Below are 14,088 nucleotides of genomic sequence, written 5' to 3' on the forward strand. Positions count from 1 at the left end.
AGAAATACGGGCAGATGCGGGGGCAGAGCTGAGCTGATCCTGGCCACCTACCAAACTGCTCTTCCGAGGAAGAAGAGGTGGGACATCCCAAGCATAGCAAGAACATGGATCTGGCTCCTGGAGGGATTGCTGTCGATCAGGCTGTCCCACTCCGCTGGGGCCAGGCGTGCACAGGGAGTCCATGGCTCTTGGGGCACCTATGGCAGAATCAAGCTGGTCATTGGCTCCCACCTTTCATCACAGGTAAACAACAGCAACCACTACTGCCAGGCAACATGGTGCAGTGTGGTCCTCCTCCATGGTACAGTGTGGGCAACAAGGATCTCGTCGGTCTGGCAGCTGGAAAAGAGAGGGACTGGGTACAGAATAGAGAGGGGCAGTAGAGGAAGAAGATGTGGCCAGGATGCAGAAGGACATAGAGTGGAAGTTGGGATGAGAAACTTGTTAGCAGGAGGTGAGAGATGGGCTGCAGAGCTCCAAGGTACCCCAAGAGCTGCCAGCACCAGGAGAAGGATGCAGCTGCCGGGGATGGTGCCCTTGGTGCCCTCCGTCCCACCGCACTGCTGAGCTCTGCTGGGATGAGGCTGTTTCCTAGAGGCACTTGGAGGCTTCAGCTGGCCAGATCTCCATCCTGGAGCACCCAAGGCTGCTCCTGCAGCGCTCACCTCTTTGTCAAAGGGTTGTATTGTGCAAGCCACCACCTCAGCCCCAGCCTGCCACCCTGCCTGGGTGCGGAGAGGGGGGCATCCTTCTGCAACAGGGCACCCGTGGAAACAAACCCACTGCCTGAAAGACAGGAACGGGGTCAGTCCCGTCTCTGAATTCAGCAACTCCGACAGCCCAGCAAACCCCAGAATAACCTCACGGGCCTGATCCACCAAGGAGGTTCAGCCAGATAAGATCGCGGCCAACCTGACCTAGTGCGGGTGCTGGTCTGCAGACCTCCAGCAGGTCCTTCCCACCAGTGTGATCTGGCTCCTTGCCCCTCCCGAGCCTGTTTTTCTGTTACCTGAGGCCGGGCTGGTTGGGCTGGGCCGCTCAGGGCTGAGCGGTACCCAAGGTGCTGGCTCCAAGGACATGCGCTTTTGCTTGATGCTCAGAAGTAGAGGTGGGCTTCTCCGGCTTCTTGCATCCTCAGCAAAGATGGATGAGCTGGTGAGGAAGGGTGGATATGTCCCCTGGGGAACTAAACACAGAGCAAGAACGGATGAGGGGTCAGCAGCAAGCTGGTGCTGAGCAGGGCTCTGGAGATGAGGCCCCAGGGCAGCACGAGCGCAAACGTGGGCAGGGATTTTTCTTTTCTCTGCTTGGAGGTCCGACTTGAGAAATGCATCAGGTTAGCAGAGCTGGGACTGGCAGAGAGGAAGTCAGGCAGGACTTGGTGAGTCTCCCAGAAAGCAGGGCAGCTCTTGGAGGTGGGACACACCATGAGAAGGCTGAGCAAAGACGGTGGGAGCCAGTCTTGCTAAGGAGCAGAACCACAACACTGCTGCTATTTCTATCAGCAGCTTTGGCTCCCCTAAAGACGTGCTCCTCTGCCTCTCCCACCAGCAGCGGCATTTGGGAGCAGGACGGCGTGTCCTAACAGCACCAGTGCAGGGGCTCCATGGGCTCTTCAAAGCAGGGATCAGGGCTAGGACAGACCAGCCAGCGCAAGCCAGCCTCGATCCCTCAAGGAGCAGAGGACAGAAGGGTGCCCTATGGCACTGGCCAACCCCTCGCACCCCGTTGCGGGCCCAGCTCCCTTCCAGACCACCCTTTGCCCATAGAGCCAGGGGGGCAGCTGCAGCAGTTCACCCCACCAGCCCCCCGCTGCAGGCTCTCACCAGGCTTTGCATGCTGGGGTGGGGATGGAGGCGCATAGGAAGGGGCTGGTGGCATGTCCAGGCTGTGGAGGTGGGTGACTGGTGGGAGGCGGGTGTCCGGCCACCACCCCCAGGGCACTGTCCCTGCTGCCTCTGGCCTGGGGGCAGCGGCAGGGGGGTGGTAGCAGCTCTGGGGATGGGCAGTTCCCTTCTTCACAGGATCCAGCTGAGAAAGGGATATTTGCAGGTCAGACGGAGCGGGTATGGCTGGGCAGGCACAGGAGAGCCTCTCCAGCACAGTGGGAGCCAGAGCAGCGGCAGCACGCTGGAGATCATCAGCACCTCACCTTCTCATCCAGGTCTTCATCGCTCTCATACATGTCATCTTGGCCCAGCCACCACTCATACTCCACGTGGACGTTGGGGTTGAACTGATTGCTCTGGGCCTGCAGCAACTGGGGCACAGAGGAGCTCCCTGAGGACTCACCAGCCCTGTCCTGCCCCACCAGCCCCACAGGCAGCTGCCAGCCCCATCTCTGACCACCTGCCCGTCAGGGCAACACCTGCAAGCTGCGAGCGATGCTTCCCAGACCAAGAGGGCTTCATGAAGGTATCCAAACACCAAATCAGGACATGGCTGAAGCAAGACTTGGACTCGGTGAGGAAACACACTCACCCCATGCAGCTTCAGTACAGCTCCAGGTCACCCTGCCTGGGCACAGCGTGACCCCTGCCTGGCCCGTCCCCAGCCGCTCTGCCCCGATGGACCCCACACCGGTAGGGCCAGTGCCCGCCGGACCCCTCCACACCCTCCTCTGCATCCTGTATGGGCCCTGGAGCTGCCAAGGGGTGGGTGGCCTAGCAGGATGGTCCACATGGGCGCAGGTCCCTCGTCGCTCTCTGCCGCAGGGACGTGTCTCAAAATGGGAGCGGTGACGGGACACAATGTCTTACCAGCTCTTCGCACAGGGGATGTCTCATCCTCCTGGCAACATCCAGGGCTGTCTCTCCTGCTTCGTTAGCTGGGAGGGGGGAAACATCAGCCGTGAACGCTGTGAGCCCACCCCGTGTTCAGTGAATTGCAGAGCAGTGCTGCGTTCGGGGCGTCTGAGGGCAAGTAAGCCTAAAAGAAGAGACAGGCTAAACCCAGACCAAAACAAAGGCTCAGGCCACTAAGGGATGGTGGTGGGAAGAGGAAGAAGAGGGCAGCAGCTGAGACACCCAGATAAGGAGAGAAAGGAGCATCCGTAAATCCTGATGATTCACAGAGATGGGACAGGACAGAGGGACAGAAGAGCTCAGTCACTGCCAGAGCCTAAAGGCTACAAAACAAGAGGAACGCTTCACAGCCAGCACCCCTTGTCCTCTGTGTCGCTGCAGGGAGCTTTGCACAGACCTGGTACGTGTGTCTTGATGCCTGGTGGACACGTAGACCTTTTGGACACCCAGGTCTCAGTGCTTGCAAGCAGGGGTGTGAGTGCAAGTGAGAACAAGTGACAAGTTTTTTAATTTATTTTCACTTTAAACTAAAACCCCTTCTGCCCCTGGGAGGTCTGAGGGTGCAACCCGTGATGTTGTTGCTGTAACTCTGCGATGTTGTTACTTCTGCAAAACCTCTCCTTGCAGAGCTGCAGCACATGGGAGGAGGTAACATGAAGAGGTCTACACCCTGAGGGACTGCAGAGCATCCCCAGACCAGTGGCAGGGTCTGCACTGGGGACTCGGGATGCTCGAGTGATGGTCAGTAAAGACAGATCAGGCACGGCTGCACCCGGCATGGCTGAGGCAGGGAGAAATTTGACAGCCAAATCACTGTGAGACCGGGGGACATGAACCCAGCTCCTACTGCCCAGCTGCTGTCTCTCTGCCCTCCGAGGGGCTGCCACCACACTGCCTGGAGCCGGAAACAGCAGCATCTCAGGAGCTTCCCGGGAGGAGAGGCTCAACACACCTCCCAGCTCCGCTGATATCTGATGGTTGAAACATTTGTGCCCTCCCATTTCACCCAGGATCCTGGTTTTAAAGGTCACTTCTGCTTTGCGAAGAGGAGATTCACAGGCACTATAAACAGTCAGCCCTGTCGTCTGGGCTCCAGAGCACCAGCACACACCGTCTCTGAACCAGTGCCTTGGCAGCCCTTCCACCTGCCCTCCAGCCTTGCAGCGTTGGCTTTGAAACAGACTTAAGTGCCTGTTTCGGTGCAGTTGCTCCATGTGGCAAAGCGGCTGAGGCAGCGTGTGCCCCACCACGGCAGCACCAGTCGCAGCAGGCCTGTGGCTGCCCACCTGGGAGGGGGACAAGGGAAGTGGGGCAGAAGCATGAGCTCCCAGGTCAGATGCACTCCGGCGCAAGCTGGCTCCTCCCTGGAGAACAGAGAGGAGCATCCCCTGCTCCGAGCCGGAGAGCAAAGCCACTGCTTCTGTCCCAGGCTGCCAAGAGCAGGAGCCAGTGAGACATGGTCAGCCAACTCGCGGAGGACCACGTGCATGCCAGACAGACTGGTGAACACCACTGGGCCCGGAGAGCCAACTGGAGCAGTGTCAGAGCAGGGCACCTCGCTGGGCATGCGGAGAAGAGCCCGGGGCTGAGGCTGTCACCTCGCAGGCAGCGTCTCCACCCAGCACCGTCACCAACCTGCCTCTCCCCAGCTGCAGACAAGCACTGCTGGGCACGTCAGCACGGCCGAGGAGGTGCTTCCAGAGAAGAGCTGAGTAGACACCCTGTGTGTGCATGGGGTGGGGGGGTCCCGCCACCACTCACCAATGGTGATGTTGGCTTTGGCCTTCAGCAGCAGTTTGACACACTCAGGTTTGTTGTGAGAGCAGCAGTAGTGCAGCGGTGTGTTTCCCTCCACTGTCCGCTTCGCCAGGCTCCCGCTGCATCAGAGGGTGGATAATGTCAGCATCCCTGAGAAGAGATGCCGGCCCCAGCCACAGCAAACGCTGCCTGGCGCTGGCACACGGCTCCTTCTTCCCACCTCGCCCAAAGAAGTGGTCACCACCATCACACCTCAACCCAGAGGAGGTGGGGGAACCCAAGGCTCCTCTGATCTAGGGGTAGTTACCCCAAGCCCAGCCCAAGACACATTTGCTGGGAGTTCAAGTCTGGTGATTTTTCTCTTTTTGGGGAACATTTTGGAGAAGATCACCAGTCTTGCACCTTTCACTAGCCATGACAAGCTGAATGAATGTCATGAGCTTACCTGTTCTGGACAAGAAAATCAACGATATGCAAAGAGGTTCGATCAGACCACAGCACTGCCAGGTGGAGAATGGTCTCGCCAGGTTCCTGTAACCAAGAGAAATACAGCACAGATGAGCCTGTGCCTCCCTGCACCACCGCTGCAGATAGGAGCATTGTCTTTTAGGGACTGCTCTTACACATTCAAAAGCCCTGAGAGATGAACAGGTTAGACTGTCTTTTCAGAGTCATGGCCACCAAAGGCTGGTGAGAACCTAGTTAACGAGCGTAGAGCCAGGGCTCATGGCTTCATGAAAAAGAATCAATCAGTCATTCTCTTTTCACATTTAGAAATTGAGGCAGCCACAGGTGACTCTTCTCCCCAGGCCAGCGGCTGAACTTTGCTGAATCCATGATATCACCAGAGCCTCAAGGTGTGCAGCAGCTGCTCCCTGTGGAGCTGCTTCTCATTTGCCAGTTTGTCCCAAGACATCTCATACTGATGGAGCTTTTTGCTCACTGCAGTGTTTTTTCCTCTGCTTTTGTTCTGGAGAACATGCACCAGTGTCTTTGCCAGCCAAGGGGGTGACACTGCACCGTGCCCGCAGCTCCAAGGGTTAGAACTGCCCTTACAGGAAGGACCTTCACTGTGGTTTTAAAGGAAAAAATGCTGCCCTGATTTTTCAGCCTACAGAGAGACCTGGACGTCCTGAGACAATCCGTGCAGAAGCTCACGAGTAAATCTCGGTTATGAATCGACCTTTGGAAGAGTAGGGCTTGTGGTTATGACTTGCGGCACAAGGAGGGCTGTAGGGTCACAGACAGAAAACCTGCCTCTGCCATGATGTTCCTCACCCTGCTCGAGTCTGTGTGTTACTCCTGCCTCACACAAAGCACCGTTTTAATCAGAAAACTCTGTTCCCTCCCAGGCACAGGGACCCTTACGGAGAGGCTGGAGAGGTGACAGCGAAGCTGTTTGCCCCCTGGGCCCACGGGATGGGTGGCCGTACCTGCAGAGGGGCCAGCACAGGCTCGCTCAAGTCCATGTTCTCCGCATACGCTTGGAGCAAAGAAAATATGTCCTTATCCTTGACGACTCCTGGGAGGCTGGAGCACCGAGTAGCAGGGCTCCTCTTGGCATATTTCTTCTCAATGTACTTGGAAATGATGAAGTTTTTCCGAAAGGCCCTGGCAGAGATCAGCCGAATGAGCGTTAGGGCCACAGAGTGACCCAGGCGCATCCCAAGGCCACTCCCCTCCTCTCCTGCTGCCCCAGCCACCTTCCCTCTCGCTCCTTCAGACCTGCCAGGCAGTTTAGCATCTTTCCTCTCTCCATCTCACTCCCTGAACTCCTTCTGCAGCAGCATTCACAATAACTCTTACAAACCACCGTGGTTTTTTTTAAAGCTTCCTCTCCTGCAGTTACAGAATTCAACAAGAACTTGACTTCCGTGCATTTAAAGTGTGAGCCCTGCCATGGCCAGGGCCAGGATCCCTGCACCCATCACAGGAAGCCAGAACCAGCTCCCCTTCTTTCCTTCCAGCAGGGATCCCACCACCTTCATCCAGCACCCCATGGTCTTGTGCTAGGAGGGACGAGGAAGGGTGGGTGCTTCTCCCCCTCTCCCAGGCACTCATCGCTTTCCAGAACCCCCTCCATAGCCTCTGCTCCAGGATGAGGAGCCCTGACCCTTCCACCCTTCCCAGGTGGGAGATGCTTAGGGGTGCACTGGGGATTTAGATATGGTCCTGGTGATGTTATCTGCTCTCTTCTCCCTTCCCTTCCTCCCCAGCCCTGACCCATCCTTTGCCTTTTGGACCTCTCTGCCTTCGCAGTTCAGTACTGGGCTCAGCTCCCTGATGGTGAGGATTAGGGGAAGGAGCAGAAATCCCAAGATCTGAGAACCACTACATGGCATGAACTGGCTGAGAGTGTCCACAGGTCAGGGACAGCCTCCAGACAACTACTGGCCAAGTAAGTGGGGTCTCTCCCTCTGAAGAGGGAAAGAACAGCTGAAGTGGTGATCGGCCAGAGGATCTGGGTTGGCTGCAGGTGTGCTGGGTTGGAGGAGTGCTCCAAACAGAAAAGGCCAGTGAGGAAGAGCTGAATTATTGATTTCACACAGTTTCATTTTCCCCAGCATCCAAGTGGAAGGGTGGATCTGGCAACCTTGACTGTGCCATGCCGGTTGTATTTTCCAGTTCTCTCAGCTCTCTGCTGCTCTCTCCCTGCCAAGCACAGTTCCTTATCCATCTATCCACTGCAGAGTGGGTCCACACTGTCTAAACAGTGCCCTAGTCAGGACTTACATGCCTGTAATGGGACCTGATCATGCCTGCTCTGCCTGCTCTCCAGTCTCCTCAAAGTCCCCTCGGTCCCTAACAATAGGCTCCCCAGCTCTGTGTTTCTCCCAAGAGCTCTGCTGCACTCCAGGTTCACAGCACTAAGCCCTGGAGAAGCCCCCAGCTATTGCTGGTACCAGCCACATCAGCCCAGCTCTCCCTGTCTTCCCAGAGCCCAGATGCTGGGGTGTTCTGGGGTGAAGGACAGGAGTTCCTACATTCTCAGCAGAACCTTGCTCGATGCCTACGCTGATCCCACCGACCCTGAGCCCCAGCCACTGGACACAGTGAACTGCTCTGCCCCTGTCCTGCTCCACACTCCCACCCTTCCCTGCCCCAAGGCTGTCCTGCTTGGTGGCTCTGCTTGTTTCTCTTCTTGCCTTTCCCTTTCCAGCACTGATTCCTCAACCCCTGTCCTGACCTCAAGGCCAATCCTTGAGCTGTCCTGCTGGCTCTTCCTCACTCTTCTCTCGTTTCTTGAATCTTACCTGCTGGATTTGATGAAACTGCTTCTAAAGAGAAGTTACCGTCTGGGGAGGAGATCGGGCAGTGCCATATGCCTGGCCACTGCAGGGAGCACACAGGACCACAGAGCATGTGCCCACGGGTGAGGGCCCCATATCTAACCTCCCACAAAAAACAGCTCTTGCAGAGCAACTCACATGTCACTCTGCACTGTGGGCTTCATGGAAAAGCTGGGGAGATTCACTTCCATGATGTTGTTGAAGCCAGAGTTGCTGATATTCCTCGCCAGCTGCAAAACAGAGAAGCTAAGAGGTGACATGGGACATGCAGCAGCTCTACATGCGAGTCAGCAGGAGAGGAAGCTCCAGGCTGAGATCCTGACCAGGTATGGAGGGGATGTCAAGGGAGGGGTGCCTGGATGTGTGTGCTTAATGGTCGGAGACTCTTCCCTGACTCTTGCTGCTGAGATCTCCCAACTCCAGCAGCGCAACCAACCCTAGAGCCGATGCCTGGGCTCAGATCTGGGCAGGCAATGATCCCTGCCAAACACTCCCAGCTCCTGCTCTGATGCTCAGCAGTTGCCAGCAGCTCCCATCACAGCCCTACCAAACCCATGAGCACCCAGAGCACCATGGTCCTAAAACAGTCCCATGTGAGTGTCCAATCCCCTGCCTGCCCCACGCTCTGCTCTACCCCAGTTCAATCTGGGCCCTGCCCCACAGCTCCCCTGCACCAGGGGATGTAGATGGGGAAAGGGGATTGAGGGAGATGGGTGACCCAGCTATCAACGAAATGACCCCCCCCCCCCTCCTTGAAGATGACAATTCCTGCCGCAATAACCACTAAACCCCGAGTATCACAGGTGGGTATGGGTTGGTTTAACAGGTGAAAAATCCACTAACTTAACTTAATTTCAGGAAAAAACACAGCAGAAGCAGGGGGAGGCTTGAGGACAGAGCACACCAGCAGCGTCCTACCAGCAGTTCGGAGGTTGCCAGCTTGTCCAGAGACAGCGACTGGATGCGGGAGACGTGTACACCCATCTCTCTGTGAATCCCAGAGCACTCAATGCAGATCAGGATGCCCAAGTTAATGGACAGCCAAGTGGGATCTGTAGAGACAAGACCACTGGGCTCATGCTTATCTTCTTCCTCACCTCCTCACTGGCCCTCGCCACCCCAGGGCACAAGCTCCACAGCAGGACAGATGGGAAGGGCAAGACCCCAGCTGCCTGTGAGTCTCCAGGAGCCGGATGCTGCAGGGGGCAGGGCAGAGCTCCATCTGTCCAGTGGGGAGAAATGACTGCAGCCCCACAGCCATGGGCTGGCTCTCACCTGGGGCCGAGCAGTCGCAGCACTCCCTGTTCCCAGGCATGCCTCTGACCTCCTCAATGATGGCCCGGATCAGCTCCTCCCAGCTGCTCTCCTCTCTGCTCTGTGCCTTGCTGAAGGCCACGTTCAGTGCCTCCTCCTTGCTGTTGCTGAGGACGGACACCCAGCTGCATGGGCAGAAGGCAGTTTAGGAGCAGGGTCCTGCATGGGCTGCAGGGCGAGGCGGGCAGCAGGGCTCGTCCCACTGCTGCAGTGCAGATCCTGCTCTGCCCCAGCCTGCACAGCGGCCACTGCACATGAAGTCCTGCATGGGACTCCAGCAGCAAACTGGCTGCCAAGAGCCTCCATCGAGTTCCATGTCCTGCTTGTGGCCAGCCAGCCCCCCCAGAGTAACCGGGACACAGTCAGGATGAGAAGGGCATTGACCAAGGGGATGTGGCACACGGCTCAATTAGCCAAAGATCTGGCTCCTCAGCAGCAGCCAAAGGAGTGGGTTTTTGGTCCACAGCGAGGCACTGGCAGTACTTACGCAACACAGTCCTGCTCGTCCTCTGCCAGGAAGCGATAGGTGCGGTTGTCTGAAACACACAGAGCCCGTCTCCTCTAGGCACCCTGCTCATGCGTCTCGCCTGCCAGGCTCATGGCAGGTCACAATGCGCCCAAGCTGGGCTCAGCGGAGCCAGGAGCAATCTCCAGCCCAGGCAGCTGGGGTGACGGCCACCTCCTTCTCACTCAGGCCCTCCCCAGTGCACCCCAGGCAAAGGCACTCACTCCTGCACCACGACCAAGGGATGCCAGCATTAGCTAAGCTGCAGCCTGAGAACTACACTTGTGTGGTCCCCACACGCCCCGCTCTGCCCCATGGCAGTCCTGCCTATCCCACCCCCTGCGCATGCATCACCACTCCTGAGCACAATTTCCCCAGGGTAATCCCTGCAAGCTGGCCCAAAGCTGCAGAGCTTCTCATCCCTGCCTGTCCTGGCTGTGTCCAAAGCGCTGCCAGCTCTCCGGGCCCTTCCCGGAGGAACCGCGGGGCAGGCAGCAGCACTCACGGGAAACCAGATCGAAGCATTTCTTGTCATCCATGTTTGGCTTCACCTGGCAGGTCAGTAAGTTCAGCTTGACTGGTGGGCGGTTGAGCTACAAGCAGAATGAGGAGGAATCAGAGGGCTGTGCTCCGACAGTGAAGAGCCCTGCCTGGCTCTGGAGCCAGAGCCACAGATCTGCCTTATGCCCACCACTTTGTCTTCACCTCTGCTCTCAGGAGCAATGCAAGAAATAGAATCACAGAATCACAGAACGGTTTGGGTTGGAAGGGGCCTCAAAGATCATCTGGTTCCAACCCCCCTGCCATGGGCAGGGACACCCTCCACTACACCAGGTTGCTCAAAGCCCCATCCAACCTGGCCTTGAACACTGCCAGGGATGGGGCAGCCACAGCTTCTCTGGGCAACCTGTCCCAGTGCCTCACCACCCATTGTGTTATCCAACGATGAAGGGGGTAAAATTTTTGTGTAAGCACTTCACGAAGGGTTTAGTAGGCGGTTTGCACACACCTAAGGAACACAACAAGATGAGCATCCTTGAAGCTCCTGGGAGTGATTAGAAGGGAGACTCTTTATCCAGGACTGTCTGCCCTTGAAGGGAGCATCCCAGAGAATGGATAAATTTTGTTATGTTTTTTCTGAGCTGTGACCATGCGCAGCAGTGACTTGGGGAAAACGGTAATTCCGGCCAGGGGAGATCGTGACCACCTGCCCTAAACATACCCCAGACCCAAAAGAAAGGGGCGGAAGAGAGAACTGAGCATGCGAAGGAATTTACATGTAAAGCAAGAGAAAATTAACCACTTGTTTAAGAGAATAACAATAAATATTTAAACATGTTATGAATACGCATGATTGCATTGTATAACTGTTTCTGTCCAGGGGTGCAGCCAGGAGGAGATGTCCCCCGTGCACCCGGCGCGGCAATAAAGCAGTGCTGCTTTCTGACACTGCAAACTGTGTTAGAGAGTTTCCGTCCAGATTTTAGGTGACAATTGTAAAATTTTCTCCCTTAGATCTAATCTAAATCCCCCCTTTCAGTTTAAAGCCATTGCCTCTTGTCCTATTACTACACGCCTTTGTAAAAAGTCCCTCTCCAGCTTTCTTGTCGGCCCCTTTAGGTACTGGAAGGCTGCTATGAGATCTCTACAAGATAGCAATGTGGACCTTATCTTCCACAGCAGCCACCTCACGCTTGGAGCCAGTCCCCAGGCTCACGCCCCTCCACACACACAAGCACATGAGGACCTCCTGTGTTTGTATAAAGCTCTCTTGGGTTGCAGGGACTTAAGACTCAACAGAAAGCATCCTACGTCGGGGCAGCCCAGCAGGACAACCAGCACCAGGGCTCTGAGGAGCCCCAGGAAGTCACTGGTGTGCCTGGCAGTAGCAGGCTCTGCTGACCTCACAGGGACTGGCAGCGGCTCCCAGACAGGAGCGGAGCAGAGTGGAAGAAGCGGTTCTTACCATGCCGTGAGAGATGGTCAGGTAGCCATTGCTGATGGTGCATTTCCTCTTCTGCCAGACTTTTCTCAACCTCAAAACAAGTGGAGGGTGAGCCAAGAAGACGCACGTGCAGAGGAGCAGATGTGCGATGCAGCAGTGGCAAATGCAAGAGCCATGCAAGGCACAGCACAGGGCCACAGCTCCCATCAGCCATGGTGGCAGGGCTGCCACTAACAAGATCCATGGCTCTTGGTCTGTTCTGGGCTGAGAAGGACCCATCATATGGCATATGACAGGCTTGTACAGACAAGCAGCGCAGCTGCTGGGAAAGTGCCATAGGTGCAGAGCATCAGTTGGGGCAGCAGGACCTGCTAGCAGAGCATGAAGCCCATTGCAGAAGCCCTCAGCAAACATCCAAGACTATCACCTCCAAACTGCTCCCAGGCATTCCTGTGCCTGCTGCTTGCACAGCAGGGGAGATACAGGAGATAGATACACCCAAAAAGGGAGAGAGACTGAACTTCAGTCTGCGGTGCACGAGATTCCTGAGCCCCAGTTCATTATTTTCTGTCCAGTTTCAGGTTTTTCCAGGACACTTCACAGTCCCTTCCAGGTATGCAAGTCTCCCAGAGCAGGACCGCTGTGATTCCCAGCAAGCATCCTCCTGAGCACTGGTAGGAGATGATTCTATTTCCAAATAGAAATAGAATAGTGGAGTGCTTTCCAGGAGCTCAGGGTCTGGCTCCTAGGAGAGGAGCACAGGATGGCTGCTGGTTGTCTCTCCCCTCTAACCCACGATGCCAACTCCAAGGCATCACTGACCCACACTATGTCTCGTTCACCCCATGTTTCTGCTCCTTCCCCTAATCCTCACTGTCAGGGAGCTGAGCCCAGTACTGAACCACAAGGACAGAGAGGTCCAAAAGGCAAAGGATGGGTCAGGGCTGGGGAGGAAGAGAAGGGAGAAGAGAGCAGATAACATCACCAGGACCATATCTAAATCCCCAGTGCACCCCTGAGCGTCTCCACCTGGGAAGGGTGGAAGGGTCAGGGCTCCTCATCCTGGAGCAGAGGCTATGGAGGGGGTTCTGGAAAGCGATGAGTGCCTGGGAGAGGGGGAGAAGCACCCACCCTTCCTTGTCCCTCCTAGCACAAGACCATGGGGTGCTGGATGAAGGTGGTGGGATCCCTGCTGGAAGGAAACAAGGGGAGCTGTTTCTGGCTTCCTGTGATGGGTGCAGGGGTCCTCACCTGCAGTGCTCGCAGGGACAGCTTCACAGAACAGGAACACCCTCAAGAGCTAAAGCACAGACACAAGCTGCCCGGAGCTCTGTGTTGAAAGCTGTTGGAGGCTGGGACAGTGTCAAGCACACCTTCATGCATGCTTGTCCTGTTCCTCTGCCTCGTGCCCTCCCAAGGAGAGGACGGTGGTTTGGGTGAGCTCTGCTCTGGCCCCGGGTCACCAAAGCACAACACAAAGGGTCACACTGGATCCCAACTTACCCATCGCTTTTCTTGAAGAGGGTCCCCGACTTCTCCGTGCCATACTGCTTGTTCCCTTGCAGCTGGTGCATGTTGTATCCTGCCTGCTTGTTCCCAGGGTCCTGGCAAAAGGAGCAAGATAGCAGCAAGGCCCTACTCCATCAGTACCGCTGGCAGCCAAGAGCGTGTCCTCGAGGGACTGCCAGAGACCCTGTGCTCCCCCAGAGCTCACCAGAAACCTGCAACAGCAGCTTCATCTAAGCAGCTGCCATGCCCTCTACAGGCACCATCCCACGTTCCTTGGCAAGAAGGATCAGACTTTACCTCTTTCTGCTCCAGCTTCAAGGCCGTTCTCAGCTGGTCCCGAAGAGAGCAGAGCTGCTGCTTCTCCTCGTCCTGCCTGATCTTCATCTGAAAGGCACCGGGGCGCAGTGAGCTGCTCACATGGCAGCAGGAGGCTCCTGCCTCAGCCGCATCCCACTCCTTGTCCTGGGCGCAGCGGAGGTGCCTCCACACCGCCCTCTGCCCTCGCCACCTCCCTCCGTCCGTGGGACACACCGAGCCCCATTCCTACGGTGGGAGGTTGCCACTCGTCCCCTGCCGTGACATGGTATGTGGCACGTGCAAGAAAGACATCAACAGAAACCTCGTTGAGGGGAGGAAGGAGGCACGTCCCCAGCACCAGGACTCCTGCAACACGAGACCGTGGGAAAGCAGCCTGCGTTTTACTGAGTAAACAGCTCTGCAGTGTAAAAACAACCAACAGCTTGAAGGTCACCATGGTGGCTGGTTTTTTTTTTTTTTCCTTGACAGTGTCAGTAATGAAAACAGTTAAAAGGTCTCCAAGCCATCAAAAAGTTGATGGACCTTGGCACAGGAATGTGGCCCTGAAACAGAGCTTGGGGGTTTGTCTGCACAGGGGATCCATAAGACGCTGCTTGCTGTGCTTGGTTACCCTGCTCTGGGGTGATGCCTCTCCTCTTTTAGTTA

General features: G+C 56.4%; 1 protein-coding gene across 1 annotated transcript in view; it reads right to left on the reverse strand.

Moving 5' to 3' along the window:
• The window catches only part of LOC104373707 (arf-GAP with SH3 domain, ANK repeat and PH domain-containing protein 1-like), a 31,087-nt gene that overhangs the window by 1,064 nt on the left and 15,935 nt on the right, over window positions 1-14,088 (reverse strand). Inside the window, exons 9-24 of the mRNA XM_086622713.1 lie at window positions 13,423-13,509; window positions 13,120-13,220; window positions 11,638-11,707; window positions 10,177-10,264; window positions 9,654-9,702; window positions 9,128-9,291; window positions 8,771-8,904; window positions 7,991-8,082; window positions 5,996-6,173; window positions 5,008-5,093; window positions 4,566-4,681; window positions 2,760-2,827; window positions 2,153-2,260; window positions 1,827-2,031; window positions 1,010-1,186; window positions 52-197 (exon numbers count right to left, since the gene is read on the reverse strand). Of these exons, the coding sequence (XP_086478839.1) occupies window positions 52-197; window positions 1,010-1,186; window positions 1,827-2,031; window positions 2,153-2,260; window positions 2,760-2,827; window positions 4,566-4,681; window positions 5,008-5,093; window positions 5,996-6,173; window positions 7,991-8,082; window positions 8,771-8,904; window positions 9,128-9,291; window positions 9,654-9,702; window positions 10,177-10,264; window positions 11,638-11,707; window positions 13,120-13,220; window positions 13,423-13,509 (1,869 nt within the window). The remainder of the gene's footprint in view (window positions 1-51; window positions 198-1,009; window positions 1,187-1,826; window positions 2,032-2,152; window positions 2,261-2,759; window positions 2,828-4,565; window positions 4,682-5,007; window positions 5,094-5,995; window positions 6,174-7,990; window positions 8,083-8,770; window positions 8,905-9,127; window positions 9,292-9,653; window positions 9,703-10,176; window positions 10,265-11,637; window positions 11,708-13,119; window positions 13,221-13,422; window positions 13,510-14,088) is intronic.

The sequence above is a fragment of the Tauraco erythrolophus genome, chromosome 18, assembly GCF_009769465.1.
Source record: "Tauraco erythrolophus isolate bTauEry1 chromosome 18, bTauEry1.pri, whole genome shotgun sequence".
Taxonomy (NCBI): Eukaryota; Metazoa; Chordata; class Aves; order Musophagiformes; family Musophagidae; genus Tauraco; species Tauraco erythrolophus.